Source organism: Microtus pennsylvanicus, chromosome 7, assembly GCF_037038515.1.
Source record: "Microtus pennsylvanicus isolate mMicPen1 chromosome 7, mMicPen1.hap1, whole genome shotgun sequence".
NCBI lineage: Eukaryota > Metazoa > Chordata > Mammalia > Rodentia > Cricetidae > Microtus > Microtus pennsylvanicus.
The window spans coordinates 95,797,073-95,812,724 of NC_134585.1; the positions used below are offsets into that span (position 1 = coordinate 95,797,073).

A 15,652-nucleotide genomic window follows, 5' to 3' on the forward strand; every position below is an offset into this window, starting at 1 on the left:
TTGACGCTTGTGCTGATGGAAAATGTATGTTTCCAAAGAAACGGGTGCTGGAGTCTACTTTTCAACTCAGGTTTTATATTGGGAGTAGATCTGGTTTGCTTTGAGCCTCTTAAGCATTACTTCATTTAGATTTTGTACTAAGGGTAGAAATTACTTCATTCTTTTTGGGGGGGATCAGGACCACAGTCCTGCTGTGCAGTGTTCCTTTTTTTTTTGCATCAGCTTGGTAAAGCTAACTTTGTTGGACTAGCCCTCAGTGGTTTTTATCAGATGGGCACATCAACAACTAGAAAACATTGCAGCTTGTATAATTTTCCTGCTTTCCTCCCTCCCTCCCCCTTAAGACTCTTCTATGTTTCTTGAGCAAGGGTATTTTGTAGACCATCTTGTTTGTGAATTGTTCTTATCTTTTTTGTTCTTTTTTTGAATGTTTTGAAATCCATTTTCTCATAGATGATTTTTTCAATTAGTTTTGGAAACACTTCTTTCATTATTACAAACTCATCTTTCTCCCCAGGTTCCCAATGCTTTCACACTATACTGTGCTTCCCTAGTGAACTAGCACCACCCCCTTCCCACAGGCTAGGAGGCTCCTTTGGCCTTAGGGTGTATCTTTGGAATCATTTTTTTTTTGTCAAACCTTAATGTAAAGTTCTGGAAAAATTCTGAGTTTTCTTATTGGTATTCTCATAGCACCTAGGTCACTTTCCCAACGTGACATTTAACTCATCCATATTTTCCTTCATGTTTTTCTTCTGTACCAGCCTCTGGAGAATAAGGGATTGATTATTCATACAAGCTTTTTCTGCACCGGGCATACCTAATTACTTAAATAATTCCCAGGGTAATGGGAAATACACGATGGCATATGGAGAGTTTGGTAGAGGCTCTACTTTCGTGTAATTTAGATTTTGACTGATCGAGCACCTGTACACAGCACACGCCACTGTCTCTGGTCTTTGCCATTCTCATAACCTTTTAAACAACCACCCACTCACACAGAGAAAATACCTAGGGCACCATTGTTTCATTGGCTACTTTAACGTGTAGGCAACTTTTAAACGTGTATGTACTGTGTGAGGCTTTATAAGCTTCCTTTATGGCCGACACTTGTTTCCTTGACTGAAAACAGCCATTCATTAAGTTATTGTGCATGGGATAGACTGAAGGCTAGGGATAACAAATCCTGCATGATAGGGTTGGGGCAGAAGAATGCTGTAGTCTGTGAAGCCCTTCTGCTTCTGGGAGTAAGGCCAGCATTAAGACAACGCACGATTGTTATTTCTGAATGTCCCTTTGCAAAGAACAGCGTTTCTTAAACTTTCTTTGAACAGACCTAAGATAAATATACATTTTAATTGCCATTCCTTGACCAGATCAACAAAAAAATAATTTTTTTCCTTAAAACTCCTTTTTGACTTGAATTCTGAGATTTTTTTCTACTACATATTCTTTTTTTTTTTTTTTTTTTAAATAGAACGGTAGGCCCGTTCTCCTAAACTGATCTTACAGAACTCCAGGGATCATAACCCACGAAGGCTTGGAATAAGGTATTTGATCTGTAGTCTTTCTTCCCGGGTCTCCCCTCACTCGGTAAGTGGCAAATGATGACCACGCCTCCAGCCTTGCTAGTGCTCCGCGATGGGGCCGGTCCCCTCCTTCTCCGGCTTCTTTAAGAGGGTGGCACCGACTCGTACAAGGGGATGGCAGAGGGGCCGGGCACGCTGAGTCGGCGGCGCAGGCCTGGCCCGCTCTCCCAGGTCTTGTGAAAGCCAGGGTGTGTGCACGCGGAGCTCACAAGACCGGAGCGGTGGGAGCCCGGGACCAGCGCCGAGTACAGGCAGCCGCTGCCCGCCGCGTTTCCGGCGAGTCCGTGGGGGTCCGCGCGTGCGCAGAGCGTGCCCCGGGGGCCGACCTCCCCGCGCCCGCCCGCGCGCGCGCGTGCCCGTCGGCGAAGCCAAAGTCCGCGGGGGGCTCGGCGCGGCGGCGCGCGCCAGGAGGCGTTCCCGCGCGACCGGCCCCGCCCTCGCTCGGCGCCGAGCTAGCCTCCCAGTCTCCCCCGCGCTTCCTGCACTGAGGCAGTTGCCGGCGCGTCCCCTATCCCGCGGCTCGCTCGCCCTGCCGGTGCCATGGCGGCCTTCAGCAAGTACTTGACGGCGCGGAACTCCTCGCTGGCGGGGGCCGCCTTCCTGCTGCTCTGCCTGCTCCACAAACGGCGCCGCGCGCTCGGCCAGCACGGGTGAGGCTCGCGGCCGCGCCGCCTTCCCGGGCCCGAGCGGGGGCTCCGGGCGCGCGCCTTGCCCTTTCCTCCCGGGCCCGAGCGGCGCGGGTGTCCGCGGAGCGAGGCCAGCGGTCCCCGAGCCCCGCGGCCCTTGGCCCGGTGGCAGCCGCGCTGTCGCCGGACTGGGGGAGGGAGGAGGGCGCGCCGTGTCCCCGCGCCCCCTCGCCGCCTCCCTCCTGTATGCCAACTTTCTGGGTGCGTCCTGGTTTTGCCATCTCATCGCCACCGAGAGCGCTAAGGATTTGTTCGGTGGACGCTCTTGGCTGTGTCCCTGGGACCAGCTTTGGCTGGACTCCGGAGTAGGGGAGGTGCAGAGTCGCCAGGGCGTTCCTAGGGGGATGTTCTGGGGATACTTGGCACGATTTTCTTCCAAAGGGGTGCCCTGCTCTCCGAACTGGCCAGCGAACTCCCTGACATTTCTTTGGAAAAAGCTGAATTGGCTGCGAGGTGTGTGGAGGACAAAGTTTCCTCCCCCGGCTTTATAGGTGAAAGGTGAAAGTGTGTTTTAGGTGAAGATCACTTGTTAGTACCATACTGCTTCCTGCCTGCAGAGGACCTACAGGTTTACTTTGAACTTTTGGGAGATGAGGGAAGAAGAAGAGAATTGGGTTCTGGTGGAATTACAGGCACAATTTTATTTCTTGTCGCCCAATGGATTTCCTCAAGTGGTTGAGAAAAGGCGACTTCCTAAGCGTTCTTGCTAGTCTTTGGCTATTTAATATCCAATCTTAGAATAATGCTTCCATGCGTTTTATCTCATCAACCCTCTGGGCAGGTACTATTGTCACCTGCTTTGGATATTCTTGAACTTGGCCCAAAACACTAGAGCGGAGTTCTAGTACCCTTTCCATAAAGTAGTTTTTGTCCTTCTGTCTGTTTTGACTTGCCTGTTGCCTGCAGCATTGTGCTTCTTCCTAAATCAGCTTTACAAAATAATGACACACATCACCGTCATCATACACTAATTATTTGCCTTTTTAAATTTTTTGGGGGGGGGGAGGAGAAAATTTTTCCGCTAGATTGTGACCTTTCTGAACTCCCATTTGCAATTAGAAGTTATCGGCTATTTGGGGATATGGCGATAGAAAATTTTAAATGCTTTGAAGTACTTTTTTTATTTTTACAGAGAAGCGTTTCAGTGCATAGAACAGACAGATATTTTAGTAGGAAGGGAATTTGACTGCTAACCTCTCTGACTATTTCAACACAGTTCTCTTTACTAGATAACACACAGGGTAAGTGTCCGGCTTGTAAGACATGTGCAAGTGGAACACACCTGTGTAACCAGTGCCCAGATCAAGAAGCAGTGTATTATCAGCACCCTCGAAACCCCTTCATGTCCCTTTCCAGTCACACAGCCCCAGCCAACGCTCAGCTGATTCATAATGCTGTAGATTATTGAGTACAGGCAGTTTTAAACATAATCTAATGGGAAATAGTAGCAATAGTGACGACATAGTGTAGTACAATTTCTTTTCCTAAATAATCGAAACTATTCATCTGCCATTTCCAAAATTCTTTTTGAGAAATTTTGTGAACTTTCTGATGATGGAATTATTCAACTGGTAATTTAATGAACAAAATAGAGTTGCTAATCTTTCATATTGGGGTGAGCAGTGAAATCTTTGTTTTAGGCATTAATGTTTTGAGGGATGAGAATGCATATTATGAGCAGATAAATATGAGACATAAACTGAGATAAAATGATTGAACTTAGCAAAAACCACTAAGAATGACATATATACACCATTCACACACATATCATTCTTAGTGATATGTATATGTATCTGATCATATATATATATATTAACATATAAATTAGATATTGTGTGCTTCCATGATTTTATGTTTGTCTTTCAGTCTCTACCTTTGGTTTCACAGTTTGGAGGTTAGAATATTCTGTCCTATTATACTGGTCTTTGGATGTGTTTGGTAACAGCTAATTATCTTAATATCTGGTGCTTAACTAAGGGATAATTGGTTTCTTGTCCTTTTTATCTGTCTTGTGAATAGTAGGTTTCTCTTAGAATATATATTCTTTTGGAATTGGATAGGTAACAGAGCTAGTAAAACCACTTCAGGAGTTATGTTGCAACATTATTCTGAATATTATAGTGGATAAAATTCTGTTTTAAAATTCTGTTAATGTAATTTTATCATCTTATTAAGTCACATATGCACACTCTTTTATAATGGAATTTTTTACATAATATACAGAGTAAGTAGAATAATGATCCCCTATTAACTTTACCCATATGGTTTCATCCATATCTATTTTCTTCCTGCCCTTTTTATAGATTTTAAGGTAAAACTTACGTTCATTAAAACGTGCAATTCTTAGTTACACTTTTTTCAACCAAATAGACACATTTGTATTATATTCCTATCTTACAAATTAGAACATCATCTCCCCAGAAAGTTCCTTTGTATTTCTTTCTAATTATTTCCTACCACTATTTGCTAACTTTCCCCTACTTTACTCTTCCTTAAACAATTGACTCCTTCAATTCTCCAAACAATTGGCAAAAGTCACTTAATCATCAAAAAGGAATTGCTTGTTTAGAATGTTGTATTTCTGTGCTACATATGTGTAACATGTAAAAGAAGTGTCAGCCGTCTTAAGGAGCTTATATTCTTGTTGGGGAAAATAGACTTCGCATAAAGTGTTAAAAGTGTCAGGTGACACGCTGGCATGTACAGCCACTGTACTATCCTGGCTCACCTGTGTTAGTGATTTGGTCCTTGCTTTCGTTTTGTGCTTATTCAGCCACGTACAATTAACTTGTAGTCTGATTATGATCTATGCTGTCTCAACCACTTCCCCCACTGTCTTAGATATTTTTCTTCAAAAGTTGGCTCAGTAAAAAAACTTTCTGCTAGGTGTTTTCTGGCTTTCCTAACCCCAGGTAATAGAGCTATCCTTCGCTTTTCTGACACTGTCCTATTTCTCTTTGCTAGCACTCGCTGCTTAGGTTTTGTTCTGGTCTCTTTTCTTGGCTTCTGCATAAGCAGAAACCCAGACTCTGAATTTCTTGAGACTTTGGACTGAGTCATGCTTGTTTTTCCAATTTACTTAACTCTTGTTTTTTGCTGTACTGGGAAGCATACCTAGGCCTAGTGCATGATAGGCAAGTGAGCTAGGGAGACTTTGAGTCATATTTAAATCCCTCATTTGGGTATGTCCCGGGATAGACACTCAAAGAAGTGTTACGGAGGGAATAAGTGATGCAGAACTGTGGAAGAACTTTTCAGAACAGTTGACAGGCGTTGGAGAAGGAAATAGAGGTCTTATCATCATAGAAGTCATGAGTGTACCCAAAAGTCTATAATATGGTCTGAACAGTGGGAAATCAGTAGGCTAGTTCCAGTGCAGGGAATGGGACCAGTCTATTTTATCACAGTATTTTACTATGCTAAATAATTAAACCATTAAAGCAGAAGAAAGCAATTTCCCTTCCCACAGTGCTTGTGAAGTAAAGTTCAGATTTCTCATCTGAGGTTTCAGAGCTTTCCTCCATCCAGTCTCATCTTACCTGGCTAGTCTTGTTGTGGTCTCGCCTGCCAGTTGGTACTCTGGTCCAAATAGGCCGGTTTCTGCACTGTTCTCTGAGCAGGCTACCCTCAGTCCTGCCCTTGGACCTTATCCCTGTGACCAGTCTTATCTATAAGTTTTCTGTCTCCTTGTTCTCCAGTTCTTTAACACACTTAAAGAGCTAGAGAAGGGTCACTTTGATGTGAAGTATTTAGCTGCTCTTGACGATCTCAGTGATGATCACCCGGCTTTTAACCTGACATTTAAGTGCCTTGCCCGGTGTACTCTGCCTCACTGGCTGTTATCTAGCTGGGTGTGTCGAGTACACCTTCATCTTTTGTCCCTTTAAAGTCTTAGTCTAGAAGTGGTGGGCCACAACTTCCTCCCCAGATATTTCTGCAGAGTTCCAGGCAACCTGTATTTCTCTTACTCCCGTCTTCTTTGCTTCCGCTCTATTTTAGATCCCACTCACTCGTCTTTTGAGGCTGTCTCATATCTATGTTGCTTTCTCTACACTAAGCAGGTCCCCACAGTGCTATTTATAGAAGAGTTCTGTTAGAAAAGGTTGTATCTGAGCTTAGTTAACATCTTAAGATTCTTTTCCTTAAATTATTTCTTGTGTTTTCCCACTGCTAGAAATTTCTTTGCTGTCTTCCCAGTCCGAGTCTTAGGGCTGTTGCTAGGCCTTGGCTTTAGCATTGAATACACTCCTGTCTCTAAGTCCTGGTAACTTTCCTGCAAACTTAATTTGTCCTTTGCTTATAACTGTAGTTTGCATGACTTTATCCTTTTTATTTTACCCTTACATGTTGTGTATTTTGACTGCCTGTGAAACATTTTTTTTCTTGTAGTTCTGGAGATGGAATCTAGAGCCTTGCTTGTACTAACAGGGGTCCTATCACTGATCCATGCCTGTGGATTTTTATGGATAGTGTGTTTTTTTTAGTGAATATTTATATCTCTGCTGAATAATTTCTTTGGGACTAAATTTCAGAAATTGGATTCATAAGTGAAAGTCTATGGATGTCTTTATCATGATGGAAGGGATATGAACATTCTGAACTATGCAAATTGACATGACTTTTTAAAATGATTCATGCAAATGTAATGCTGTGAATTCATGTAATGCTATGAATGAGTGTTAGTTTAATTTATCATTATTGAGGGATATTTTTCTCTTCTAGAGGTTCAAAACAATGTTGAAAAGTTAGTTTACATGTGTTTTATAGATCGACAACAATGAGGTTTTGTTTATTTTCATTTAGCAGCAGCATCTTGATTGTGAAGTAGCTTGATATAGTTAAAGGACATGATCTTTGAGGTCAGGTAAGGGTTTGGAGGTTAGTTAGCCATGCCTTAGCTCTATGGCTTCTTGTCAATTTCCTTACCCTTTCTGCGTCTTAGAAGAATAGGATAATAGTATTTATTTAAGCCATCGGTTATGTGAATATTGAATAAGAAAACATCTTAATCCAGTGCTCAACTCAAAAGCCATCATTGTGCCTGCTAAAAGAAAATTAAAGGACAACAAACTATTCCTTTGTTAGCTTCTCAGAAACTATTGAGGCTTCCTGAAAATGCTGTAGATGTGTCAATGAAAATGTTCTTAAATAGATTTTAAGTTGGTAGATCTCTTTACTTTTAGAGTATTACATTGGTTTCAGAGTCACAGTTTCAGTCTTACATGTTTCCAGTGGCCATCTAAGTGGGATACTCTGTATTTCTCCACCTGATAAAGAGGTAGTTTAGACTCACAATATTCAAGTGTGGTCTCAGGGGTGCACAACAGAACTATGACCTACTTTGTAGACTATGAGCTTTTGTTGAACCAGCATGAAATTGCATTCATTTTTATTACAGTCACATGTTCTTTGCTGACTTCCTCTCTTCAAGTTGTTCCTTTGCTGTTACTGTTATTTGTGAATCTTGGGTATTGGTTGTTGCTGGTTCTTGTGTGTCTCTCCTCTAAAACTGTTTGTGTCTTTATTCTTAATTGGTATTCTTTCTGCATATTTTCCTAGTAAATTAAAAGAATCAGATTAGAGTAAGTATTTTGTTAATAGATACTCTTTGAGACTTGTTCTGGTTCTTACCTGTAACTTACTAGCACCTTCTGGTAACAGACCTGCCATTGTCTGTCTCATCCGCACTGAGTAGAGTTCTCTTTTAGCATATTTCTAGTGGAGCCAGGGGGAAGGGTCTTTCTGTTTTGGCCATGGAGCTGTCAGGATGCTGCCATAGAGCCAGTGGTTCTTTTACATAGAAGAGGGAGAGAACCCCTGGTCTAGTCTAACACTAAGCGCTATGTAGCATGGTGAACAGCTTAGAGTTGCCACCACCCCTTCAGTCACCAGATTGGCCTTAATCTAGCAGGTGAGCGCATGCTTAACCCTAGAATTTGCTACACCCTTCTAAATTCTCAGGCCATACTGTACCTTTAGAGAAATACATTGTAATGCTTTCTCAGGATCCACTCATCTAGGACCTGATGATTATCCTCCACCTCTAATCTTTTGGAGAAGAATACACAATGGAATCATGTGGAAAAAAAGATTACATTTTCTTTGCAGTTATATATACACGTAGCAAATTAAATTCAATTTTATTCAAAACGTTATTTCTTTTGAAGAGTTTTAAGAATCGTTAGTGTTTGGTCAAAAGCATCACCTAGCTCCCTAATACCCCTTTATACAAAGAGTCTGGAATATTATAGTTGGGAGCCTTATCCCAGTCCCCTGACATGCATCTTTGGAATACTGGGCAGGAACTCCATTTCTAGCCCCCTCCCCTAGGAGTTGCCTTAGTCCAAACTCCACCTCCAAGAAAGCCTGCCAAACAATGATCCCCTCCCCAGGGAGGGTCAAGAAGGCCCACCAAATGATAACCCCTCCCCATAGGCTTGGGGAAGGTCAAGACCACTCTCACAGGCTACTTAAACTGCCCCCAGAGAATGAACACGTGGTCTCCCCTTCTTTTTCCCTCTTCATGCTTTCCTGGTGCCACCCGGGAGCATTGCATTAAACATGGACATCTTTTATTCAGTCTGATTTGGTCTGATTTGGAATTGTGTCGGTGGAGAGGCTCGTCCTAAGAAATATTCCTAATGGTTGTTGTTTAAACTGTGTACAAGGGCATTAGGTTCTTGGCTATAAAAGTCAGGACATTCTTATTAAAGTCCCTTTTGTTGTAGATGTATGTGTCAAGAGGTAAATGTAAGGACACAATACGTAGGTTATGTTCGCTTTGTTCATCAGTGGAAACTGTAACGCACATTAGGGCATTTTTACCGGTCTTGTTAGGAATGACTATGAATGTTTTGTTTGTCTTGTTAATGCTATAATATTTTGAGACAGGGTCTTGTGTAGTCCAGGCTAGCCTTGAACTTTATGTAGCTGAGGATGACTTTGAGCTCCTGATCCTCTTGTCTTTATCTCCTAAATTTTGGGATTACTGACATGTGCTACTATGTCTTTGTATTTTTTTTTAAAAAATAACGTTTTTATCCTTTTACCAGTGTAGCAGACCTGAGTGAATGCAACCAAATAAAATATACATTGAAAATGAAGCTCATCAGAGCATCCCCAGCTAGCATGATGCCTATAAATAGGTGTAGACATCTCAGCATTGTACTGTTGCATAAGGCAGACATTAAAGTGGACAGTATGATTTACTCCATTTGTAAATAATCTCGATGCATAATGGTGGGTTTTTTTCAGACCACAATTTAATATACTTATTATTTGTTCACACATTTTTGAGACAAGATCTTATGTAACCCAAGCTGGCTTTGAACTCAGCTATGTAACCAAGGATGACCTTAATTTTTGAATTTCCTGCCTCCCTATTTCTCAGGTGCTGAGACTGCAGGCATGTGCTACCAGCTCTTTCTTAATATTTCAGGTCTGTTGGCATTAACAAATTATGCACTATGTACAGCAGATTGGCATCGTAGTATATAATAGTTTAGATAGTGTATTGTGTTTATATGCTGCTCAATATGTGTTCTCATTTTTTAAATATTTATGAAACTTAACCAGCCGTGTGAACTAAGCAACATGGTATCTCTAAAGAAAGAGTAATTCTCTATTTTAATGTAGTGAATAGCACTAGACCCAAGAAATAGTTTTAAAATTACTCTTTTAATTCTTCATTATTTCAAATATTAAACATTTTTGAACAAGAAAAAACTAGTGCACCTTAAATTTGAATACTAAAAAAGAAAAGAAAACATGTGTCATTTATCACATTTACATTGTTTCATTGATTCTTAAATCTACCTTTTTCATATTATAGCATCCATTTTCACATTTTAGCTTCTAAAATTAAGTTGCAAAAGACAACTGATGTATTTAGGTTGTTGTATTTCCTCCTTATTGTGCATGTCTTTTTCTTGTTTGTAAAAGTACTGTATGTCCGCTGATGTGGAAGACGCTAAATTCAGTGTTCTTACCGTTCTTCAGTATATCATAAACGTAGGAAAATAAGAAATTGTAATAGAATCATCTATTTTCCTCATTACAGACCAAGATTTGGAGGAAGCAGGCTGACCTGAGATTAGCAGGTAGATATAAATAAACTTCTCAAAGGATGCTGAGGTTTTAAATATTGATAGAACTGTAAAATTAGACACATGTTAGACCCAAGCAGAGTGCTCTGAAATACCGAGCCTTTATTCCAGAAACATGCAAAATCTAAACTGAGGCTTAAAATTGAACAGGACTTGGTGTGAAGGTGATTTAAAGGGGGTTGGAGGTGAGTCATAACCATGAGCACCATGAACAAAACAATTTATTTCAATAAGAAGATAGAGTACACTGAGGAAAAAAACAATTTTTCCTAATGTGATAACAAAAAAAGATACTCATTTTAGAGACACGCGTTCAGATTCTAGCTATGTGCAGGTACAACTTTGGAGGGGATTCCTGGGTCAGAATCCCAGTGACACCATGTGTTAGCTGTGTGACTTTGGGCAATTTATATAATCGCTTTGTACCTTGTTTTCCTGCCTACAAAAATGGAATTAATGTCACCGTCATGAGCTAAAATGCATATAGTGCTTATAACAGACGCAAACACATGAGAGGTGCAGAGGTGAGTGGCTATGTGAGGAAGAACTGGTAGTTGTGTTCAGGAGCGGGGGCAGTACTTAAAAAAATCTCACCCTCAGAACATACTAGAGTATACAAAGTGATTATCCTAAGTCAGACATAATAAAAGCCTAACAAAGGCAGGAGCTATGTAAATAGGAAGAAAAGCCAGGAAAATTATTAGAAATGACAGCAGAAACAGATTAGAGTTGAGAATTAACTCAATATGGAAACGAGAGGGAGAAAGGAGCACAAACTCAGAGAAATATTTAAGGAAGGGAAGTATTAGAAACCATTAGCTCCCAACTCATGTCCAGCAAAATGAAACATTTTTTTGTTCTCAGAGTCAGTGAGTCCCTGAGAAGGGTGGAGGGAGCAATTTCTTAACCATAATAAAGAATAACAGTAAGCATTATTAAGACTCTATAAAAATGCTTCTTCACAACGAGATAAAACAGCTTAATTACTCGGGCAAATGCTAGGCCGTGGGAGGAAGGGAATGTGGAGGTTACAGTGGTTTGTTGAGCTTTATTCTGAAACAGTGCTTTTTAAAAACAGTCATGCCCTGTGTGTCTCAAGAAAAACTGATGTCTTGTTGAAAGAAGCTACTCACTCACCTGTCCCCACCAACTTGCTGCCTTGACTCTGGCATGTTTCCTGAAGTTTCCCCAGGGTTTGCCACTACCACATCTGGTCACTTAGATTCTTTTTCTTTTCTTCTTAGGCAGATTCCAAAAGTCTTAGTCTGAAACTAAATTTAAAGGAGAAAACAAAATATGTTTCACAAGTATCTACCATGTGTTGGGCCTCAGTGGTTTGGAGATGAGCAAGATGGGCCCTGTTCTTGTGCTGATGAGCAGCAAATGCACCGTACCCATTGTGAATGGGGGCAGCAGATGCCTGACATTCTCTGTTGGAGGGGAGGAAAATGGACGAAGACTTCTAAGATAGAAGTGCTGGACAGTTTATTATCCTGATTGGTGCAGTTTAAGACTGAAGGGAGGTATAATTAATCACTTTGTCATAAGCACAGAAGGCGAGGAAGGACCAGTCTGACCTTCATTTCAAGAAGTCAAGTCACAGATGGTCATGAGTGGGTATGTGGGTACCAGGTCCTCCCCGAGACCAGCAAGTTCTCTTAACAGCTGAGCCTTGTTTCCAGCCTTGATTGCTTTTTTGAAATAGGTTCTCATTGCATAGCTCAGGTTGGCCTGGAGCTCCTAATCTCCTGCCTCAGCCTGGGATTATAGGTGTGTGTTGACTCTTGCCTAAGAGGACTTCTTTTCAGCAGCAGCAGTAACGTAAAGACACTGCAGTGTGAGCGCATGTGAAGTTAGCACTGTTAAGTTGGAGATGGTCAGATCCTTGTAATTTCACAGTACTGACGTTAGCTTACCTTCAGCATATAGAGTCTGTGCTTAGTGGCTGATGAGCCTGGCTGGGCGGGAGCCGAGCCCTGAGCTGCTATAGAATTTGGACTTTGTTCTGAAAACTCTGTTTAAAGTTTTAATTACAAGCTATACATTCTTATGATGTGAAATTAAAAAAAAAAACTACTGATAGGAGTGAGAACAACCTGGTTTTGTTAGGTTTTAGTAGTGACACTTTACATGCAGCAAATAGTGCTTTATAGTGAGTGCTCAGTTACTTAAAACATGAGCCTATCTGGTTTTTGGGAGTTGCCTTGAAAGTGTTTTGGGCGAAGTGCTTTTTCTTGGGATAAGTAGGAGATGGTGTCTGACAAGAGTTTCCCAGCTTTTCAATCCATTTAATTTTTCCCTTCTTCATTCCCCTCCTGATTAGGTAATGGATTTTGGAAGACTATGTTTTTCTAGGAAGTAACTCATTTCATCCAAATTTTTGAGTAACTTTGTAAGAAATCCAGAGACAGACTTCCTATTTTAAATTAAATTTTTGTGTGTGTGTGTATGTGTGCTTTTGTATTCCTCTTATTTTCTTAATTTTGAGAGAGGCACTATGTACCCCTGGCTGGCCTCCTGGTCTTGCTGCAGTCTCCATGGTCTTGGGATTAAAGACAAGCACAGCCTTATGTGGCCTGTATTCTTGCTTTATTTTCTAAAGAACTAGCTCATGGATTTTTATTGCTTAAGATTGACAGCTTTTTCTGTGCCTTGTGTGTTTGGGCCAACTGAGGGTATTTATAAGGTATGTGATCCAAGCTGAGGGTGCTGTGGGGGACTTAGAGGAGGAAAGTAATGGGGAGAGCCAATTGGTGGAGGATTGGAGAGTACAGAAAAGGGGAGAGCCGATTGGTGGAGGACTGGAGAGTACAGAAAAGGGGAGAGCCGATTGGTGGAGAACTGGAGAGTACAGAAAAGGGGAGAGCCGATTGGTGGAGGACTGGAGAGTACAGAAAAGGGGAGAGCCGATTGGTGGAGGACTGGAGAGTACAGAAAAGGGGAGAGCCGATTGGTGGAGGACTAGAGAGTACAGAAAAGGGGAGAGCCGACTGGCAGTGGACATGATAGTAGAGAGAGGCACCAGGAGATCTGTTTGGTGGTTGACTTGACAGTTCAGGCATGGGGAGAGCTGATTGACTGAACGTGATAGTACAGGCCCAGGGAGAGTCTATTGGGCAGTGAAACCAGAGTACAGGTACTATTTCAAGATCCTAATTCCATTTCCTTGGTTAAATATCAATAAGTAGAATTGCTGGATCATATGGTGATAATTCTTTTTTAATTTTTTGTGGAATCTGTGTTTTCTTTTTAATGACCTTATTTACATTCTTGCTAGCTATATAAGAGTTACCTCTTCTGTACATCTTTACCATCATTGTTATCTTTTGTTTTTCTGGTAATAACAATCCTACTAGATATTAGATGTATCTCATTGTAACCCTAAAACAGTATTTAATTTATTTATTCATTTTCATTGATGTGTGTGTGCCTATGTGAGTTCATGTGTGCCATGTCTGTGCAGGTAAATGGGGAGGGCAGAGGGCATCAGATTCCTTGGAAGTGGAGTTGTAGGTTGTGGTGAGCCGTCTGATGAGGGCTCTGAGAACCTGGGCCCTCTCAAAGCAGTAAATGCTTTCAACTGCTGAGCCATTGAAACAGTTCTATTGTTTGCAGTGTGTTTTAAACAATCCTATAATACACTTAAGAACAATAATAACCTTAGGTGCTGCTTTTTTAAAAACAAATTATGTATTTTCACTTTTTATGTGTACATGTTTTACTTGCATGTATATAAGTGCACTGCATGTGTGCTTTGTGCCCATGGGAATTGGAAGAGGGCACCAGATCCCTGGAATTGGAGTTACAGTTTTGAGCCACCATGTGGTTGTTGGGAACTAAACCTGGGTCCTTTGCAAGAGTAGCCAGTGCTCTTAACTGCTGATCTAATTCTCTAGCCCCAACTCAAGCACTTTTAAAAATGAAACATTTTTTTCACTTATTAGGTTTGTTATTCTAGCTTTGCTTGGTCTTGTATATCTTAATGCTGAAAATGAAGCCTACAGATTGTTTGACTTAATGAGGCATTGACAGTAGAATGTTAAGTATATGTGGCCCTGGCAAGAGACTTGATGTGCAACAAAGATTCCCCTGAAAGTGTGACTTACTGACTACCTCTGAGGAATGTATAAGCCAGGCAGCCTCCCCCCCCTCCCCCCGCCTATGCTTTAGACTCTACTTCAAGCACACAGACCTCAAGGTCATGACTTAACAAGAGCAGCATGCATTTGGGTAAGCCTGAGCAAAGCCGAGGTATAAAGACATTTCAATTCATCACAGAGCTTACTGCGAGTATGACAGTACTTACTGAGAGCATCTTAGTGCGTTTCTACTGCTGTGATAAAACATTATGACCAAGAGAACTTATAGAAGAATATATTTGGGCTTACTGTTCTAGAGGTGCATATGGCAGCAAGTGCTAGGTATGGTGGCACAAGCAGGGAGTGGAGAGCTTGCACTTAGAATGACAAGCATGAAACAGAATGAATTGCTGGCAGGGTGAGGCCTTAAGTTCTCAAAGCCTGCCCCCAGTGACCTACTTCCTCCAACAAGGTTACCTTTTCAAATAGTGCCACAGTTGGGGACCAAGTGTTCAAATGCCCTTAACTATAGGAGACATTTCTCATTCAAACCACCACAGAACATCTCTCAGACTGGCTGAAATTTCTCCGGGTCTGTTTGAGTTCTCCCTAAACTTGCTTTCCCCCTTCTGTTCACTGATACAGACTTCATATTCCAAATATGCTGTATCCTCAACTTGAGGAAGCCAATCTGCACTAACTTCTCCTCAGACTACTGCTTACACAGCAAACAGGATTTAAAACGTTCTCCGTGTTTCATTGAAGAAGCACAAGGATAGGTGTTACAACAGGTTGTAGCCAGGTTAATGATACTGTGTAAACACAGATTAGTGATCAGATCATGAACATGAACTACTCTTTCCAGGTCACTCTCCTCACTTGTAAAATGAGTATGACAGATTCTTTCCTTGAGATGTTTAGTTTAGATTTGGTTATTCATATGATTGAGGGTGTAGATTTGGAGCAGCGTGTGGGAGGACACAGGGGGAAAGGTTTTTCTAGTATGATGACTAATCTCAATTGTCAGCATGACTGGGAGAACAACTGCATAGAATACAGAGTCCAGAGCTATCTATGAGAGTGTGTCTAGAGGAGATTCACTAGTGGGTGGACCAGTCCTGAGTGTAAGAAGCACCATCTAATAGTCTGGGAGCTTAGATGGGGTACAGGGATAAAAGGAAGCTCAGTCACAG

The 15,652-nt window shown here is 41.5% G+C and overlaps 1 protein-coding gene across 2 annotated transcripts in view; it reads left to right on the forward strand.

Annotated features, from left to right (window-relative positions):
• The first annotated feature begins 2,018 nt into the window (after window positions 1-2,018).
• Window positions 2,019-15,652, forward strand: part of Abcd3 (ATP binding cassette subfamily D member 3) — a 51,089-nt gene continuing 37,455 nt past the window's right edge. The window contains exon 1 of one of the 2 annotated variants that reach the window (XM_075981484.1): window positions 2,019-2,239. In XM_075981484.1, coding sequence (XP_075837599.1) covers window positions 2,130-2,239 — 110 coding nt within the window. In that variant the 5' untranslated portion in view covers window positions 2,019-2,129. The remainder of the gene's footprint in view (window positions 2,240-15,652) is intronic. The other variant, XM_075981483.1, reaches the window with a different exon arrangement.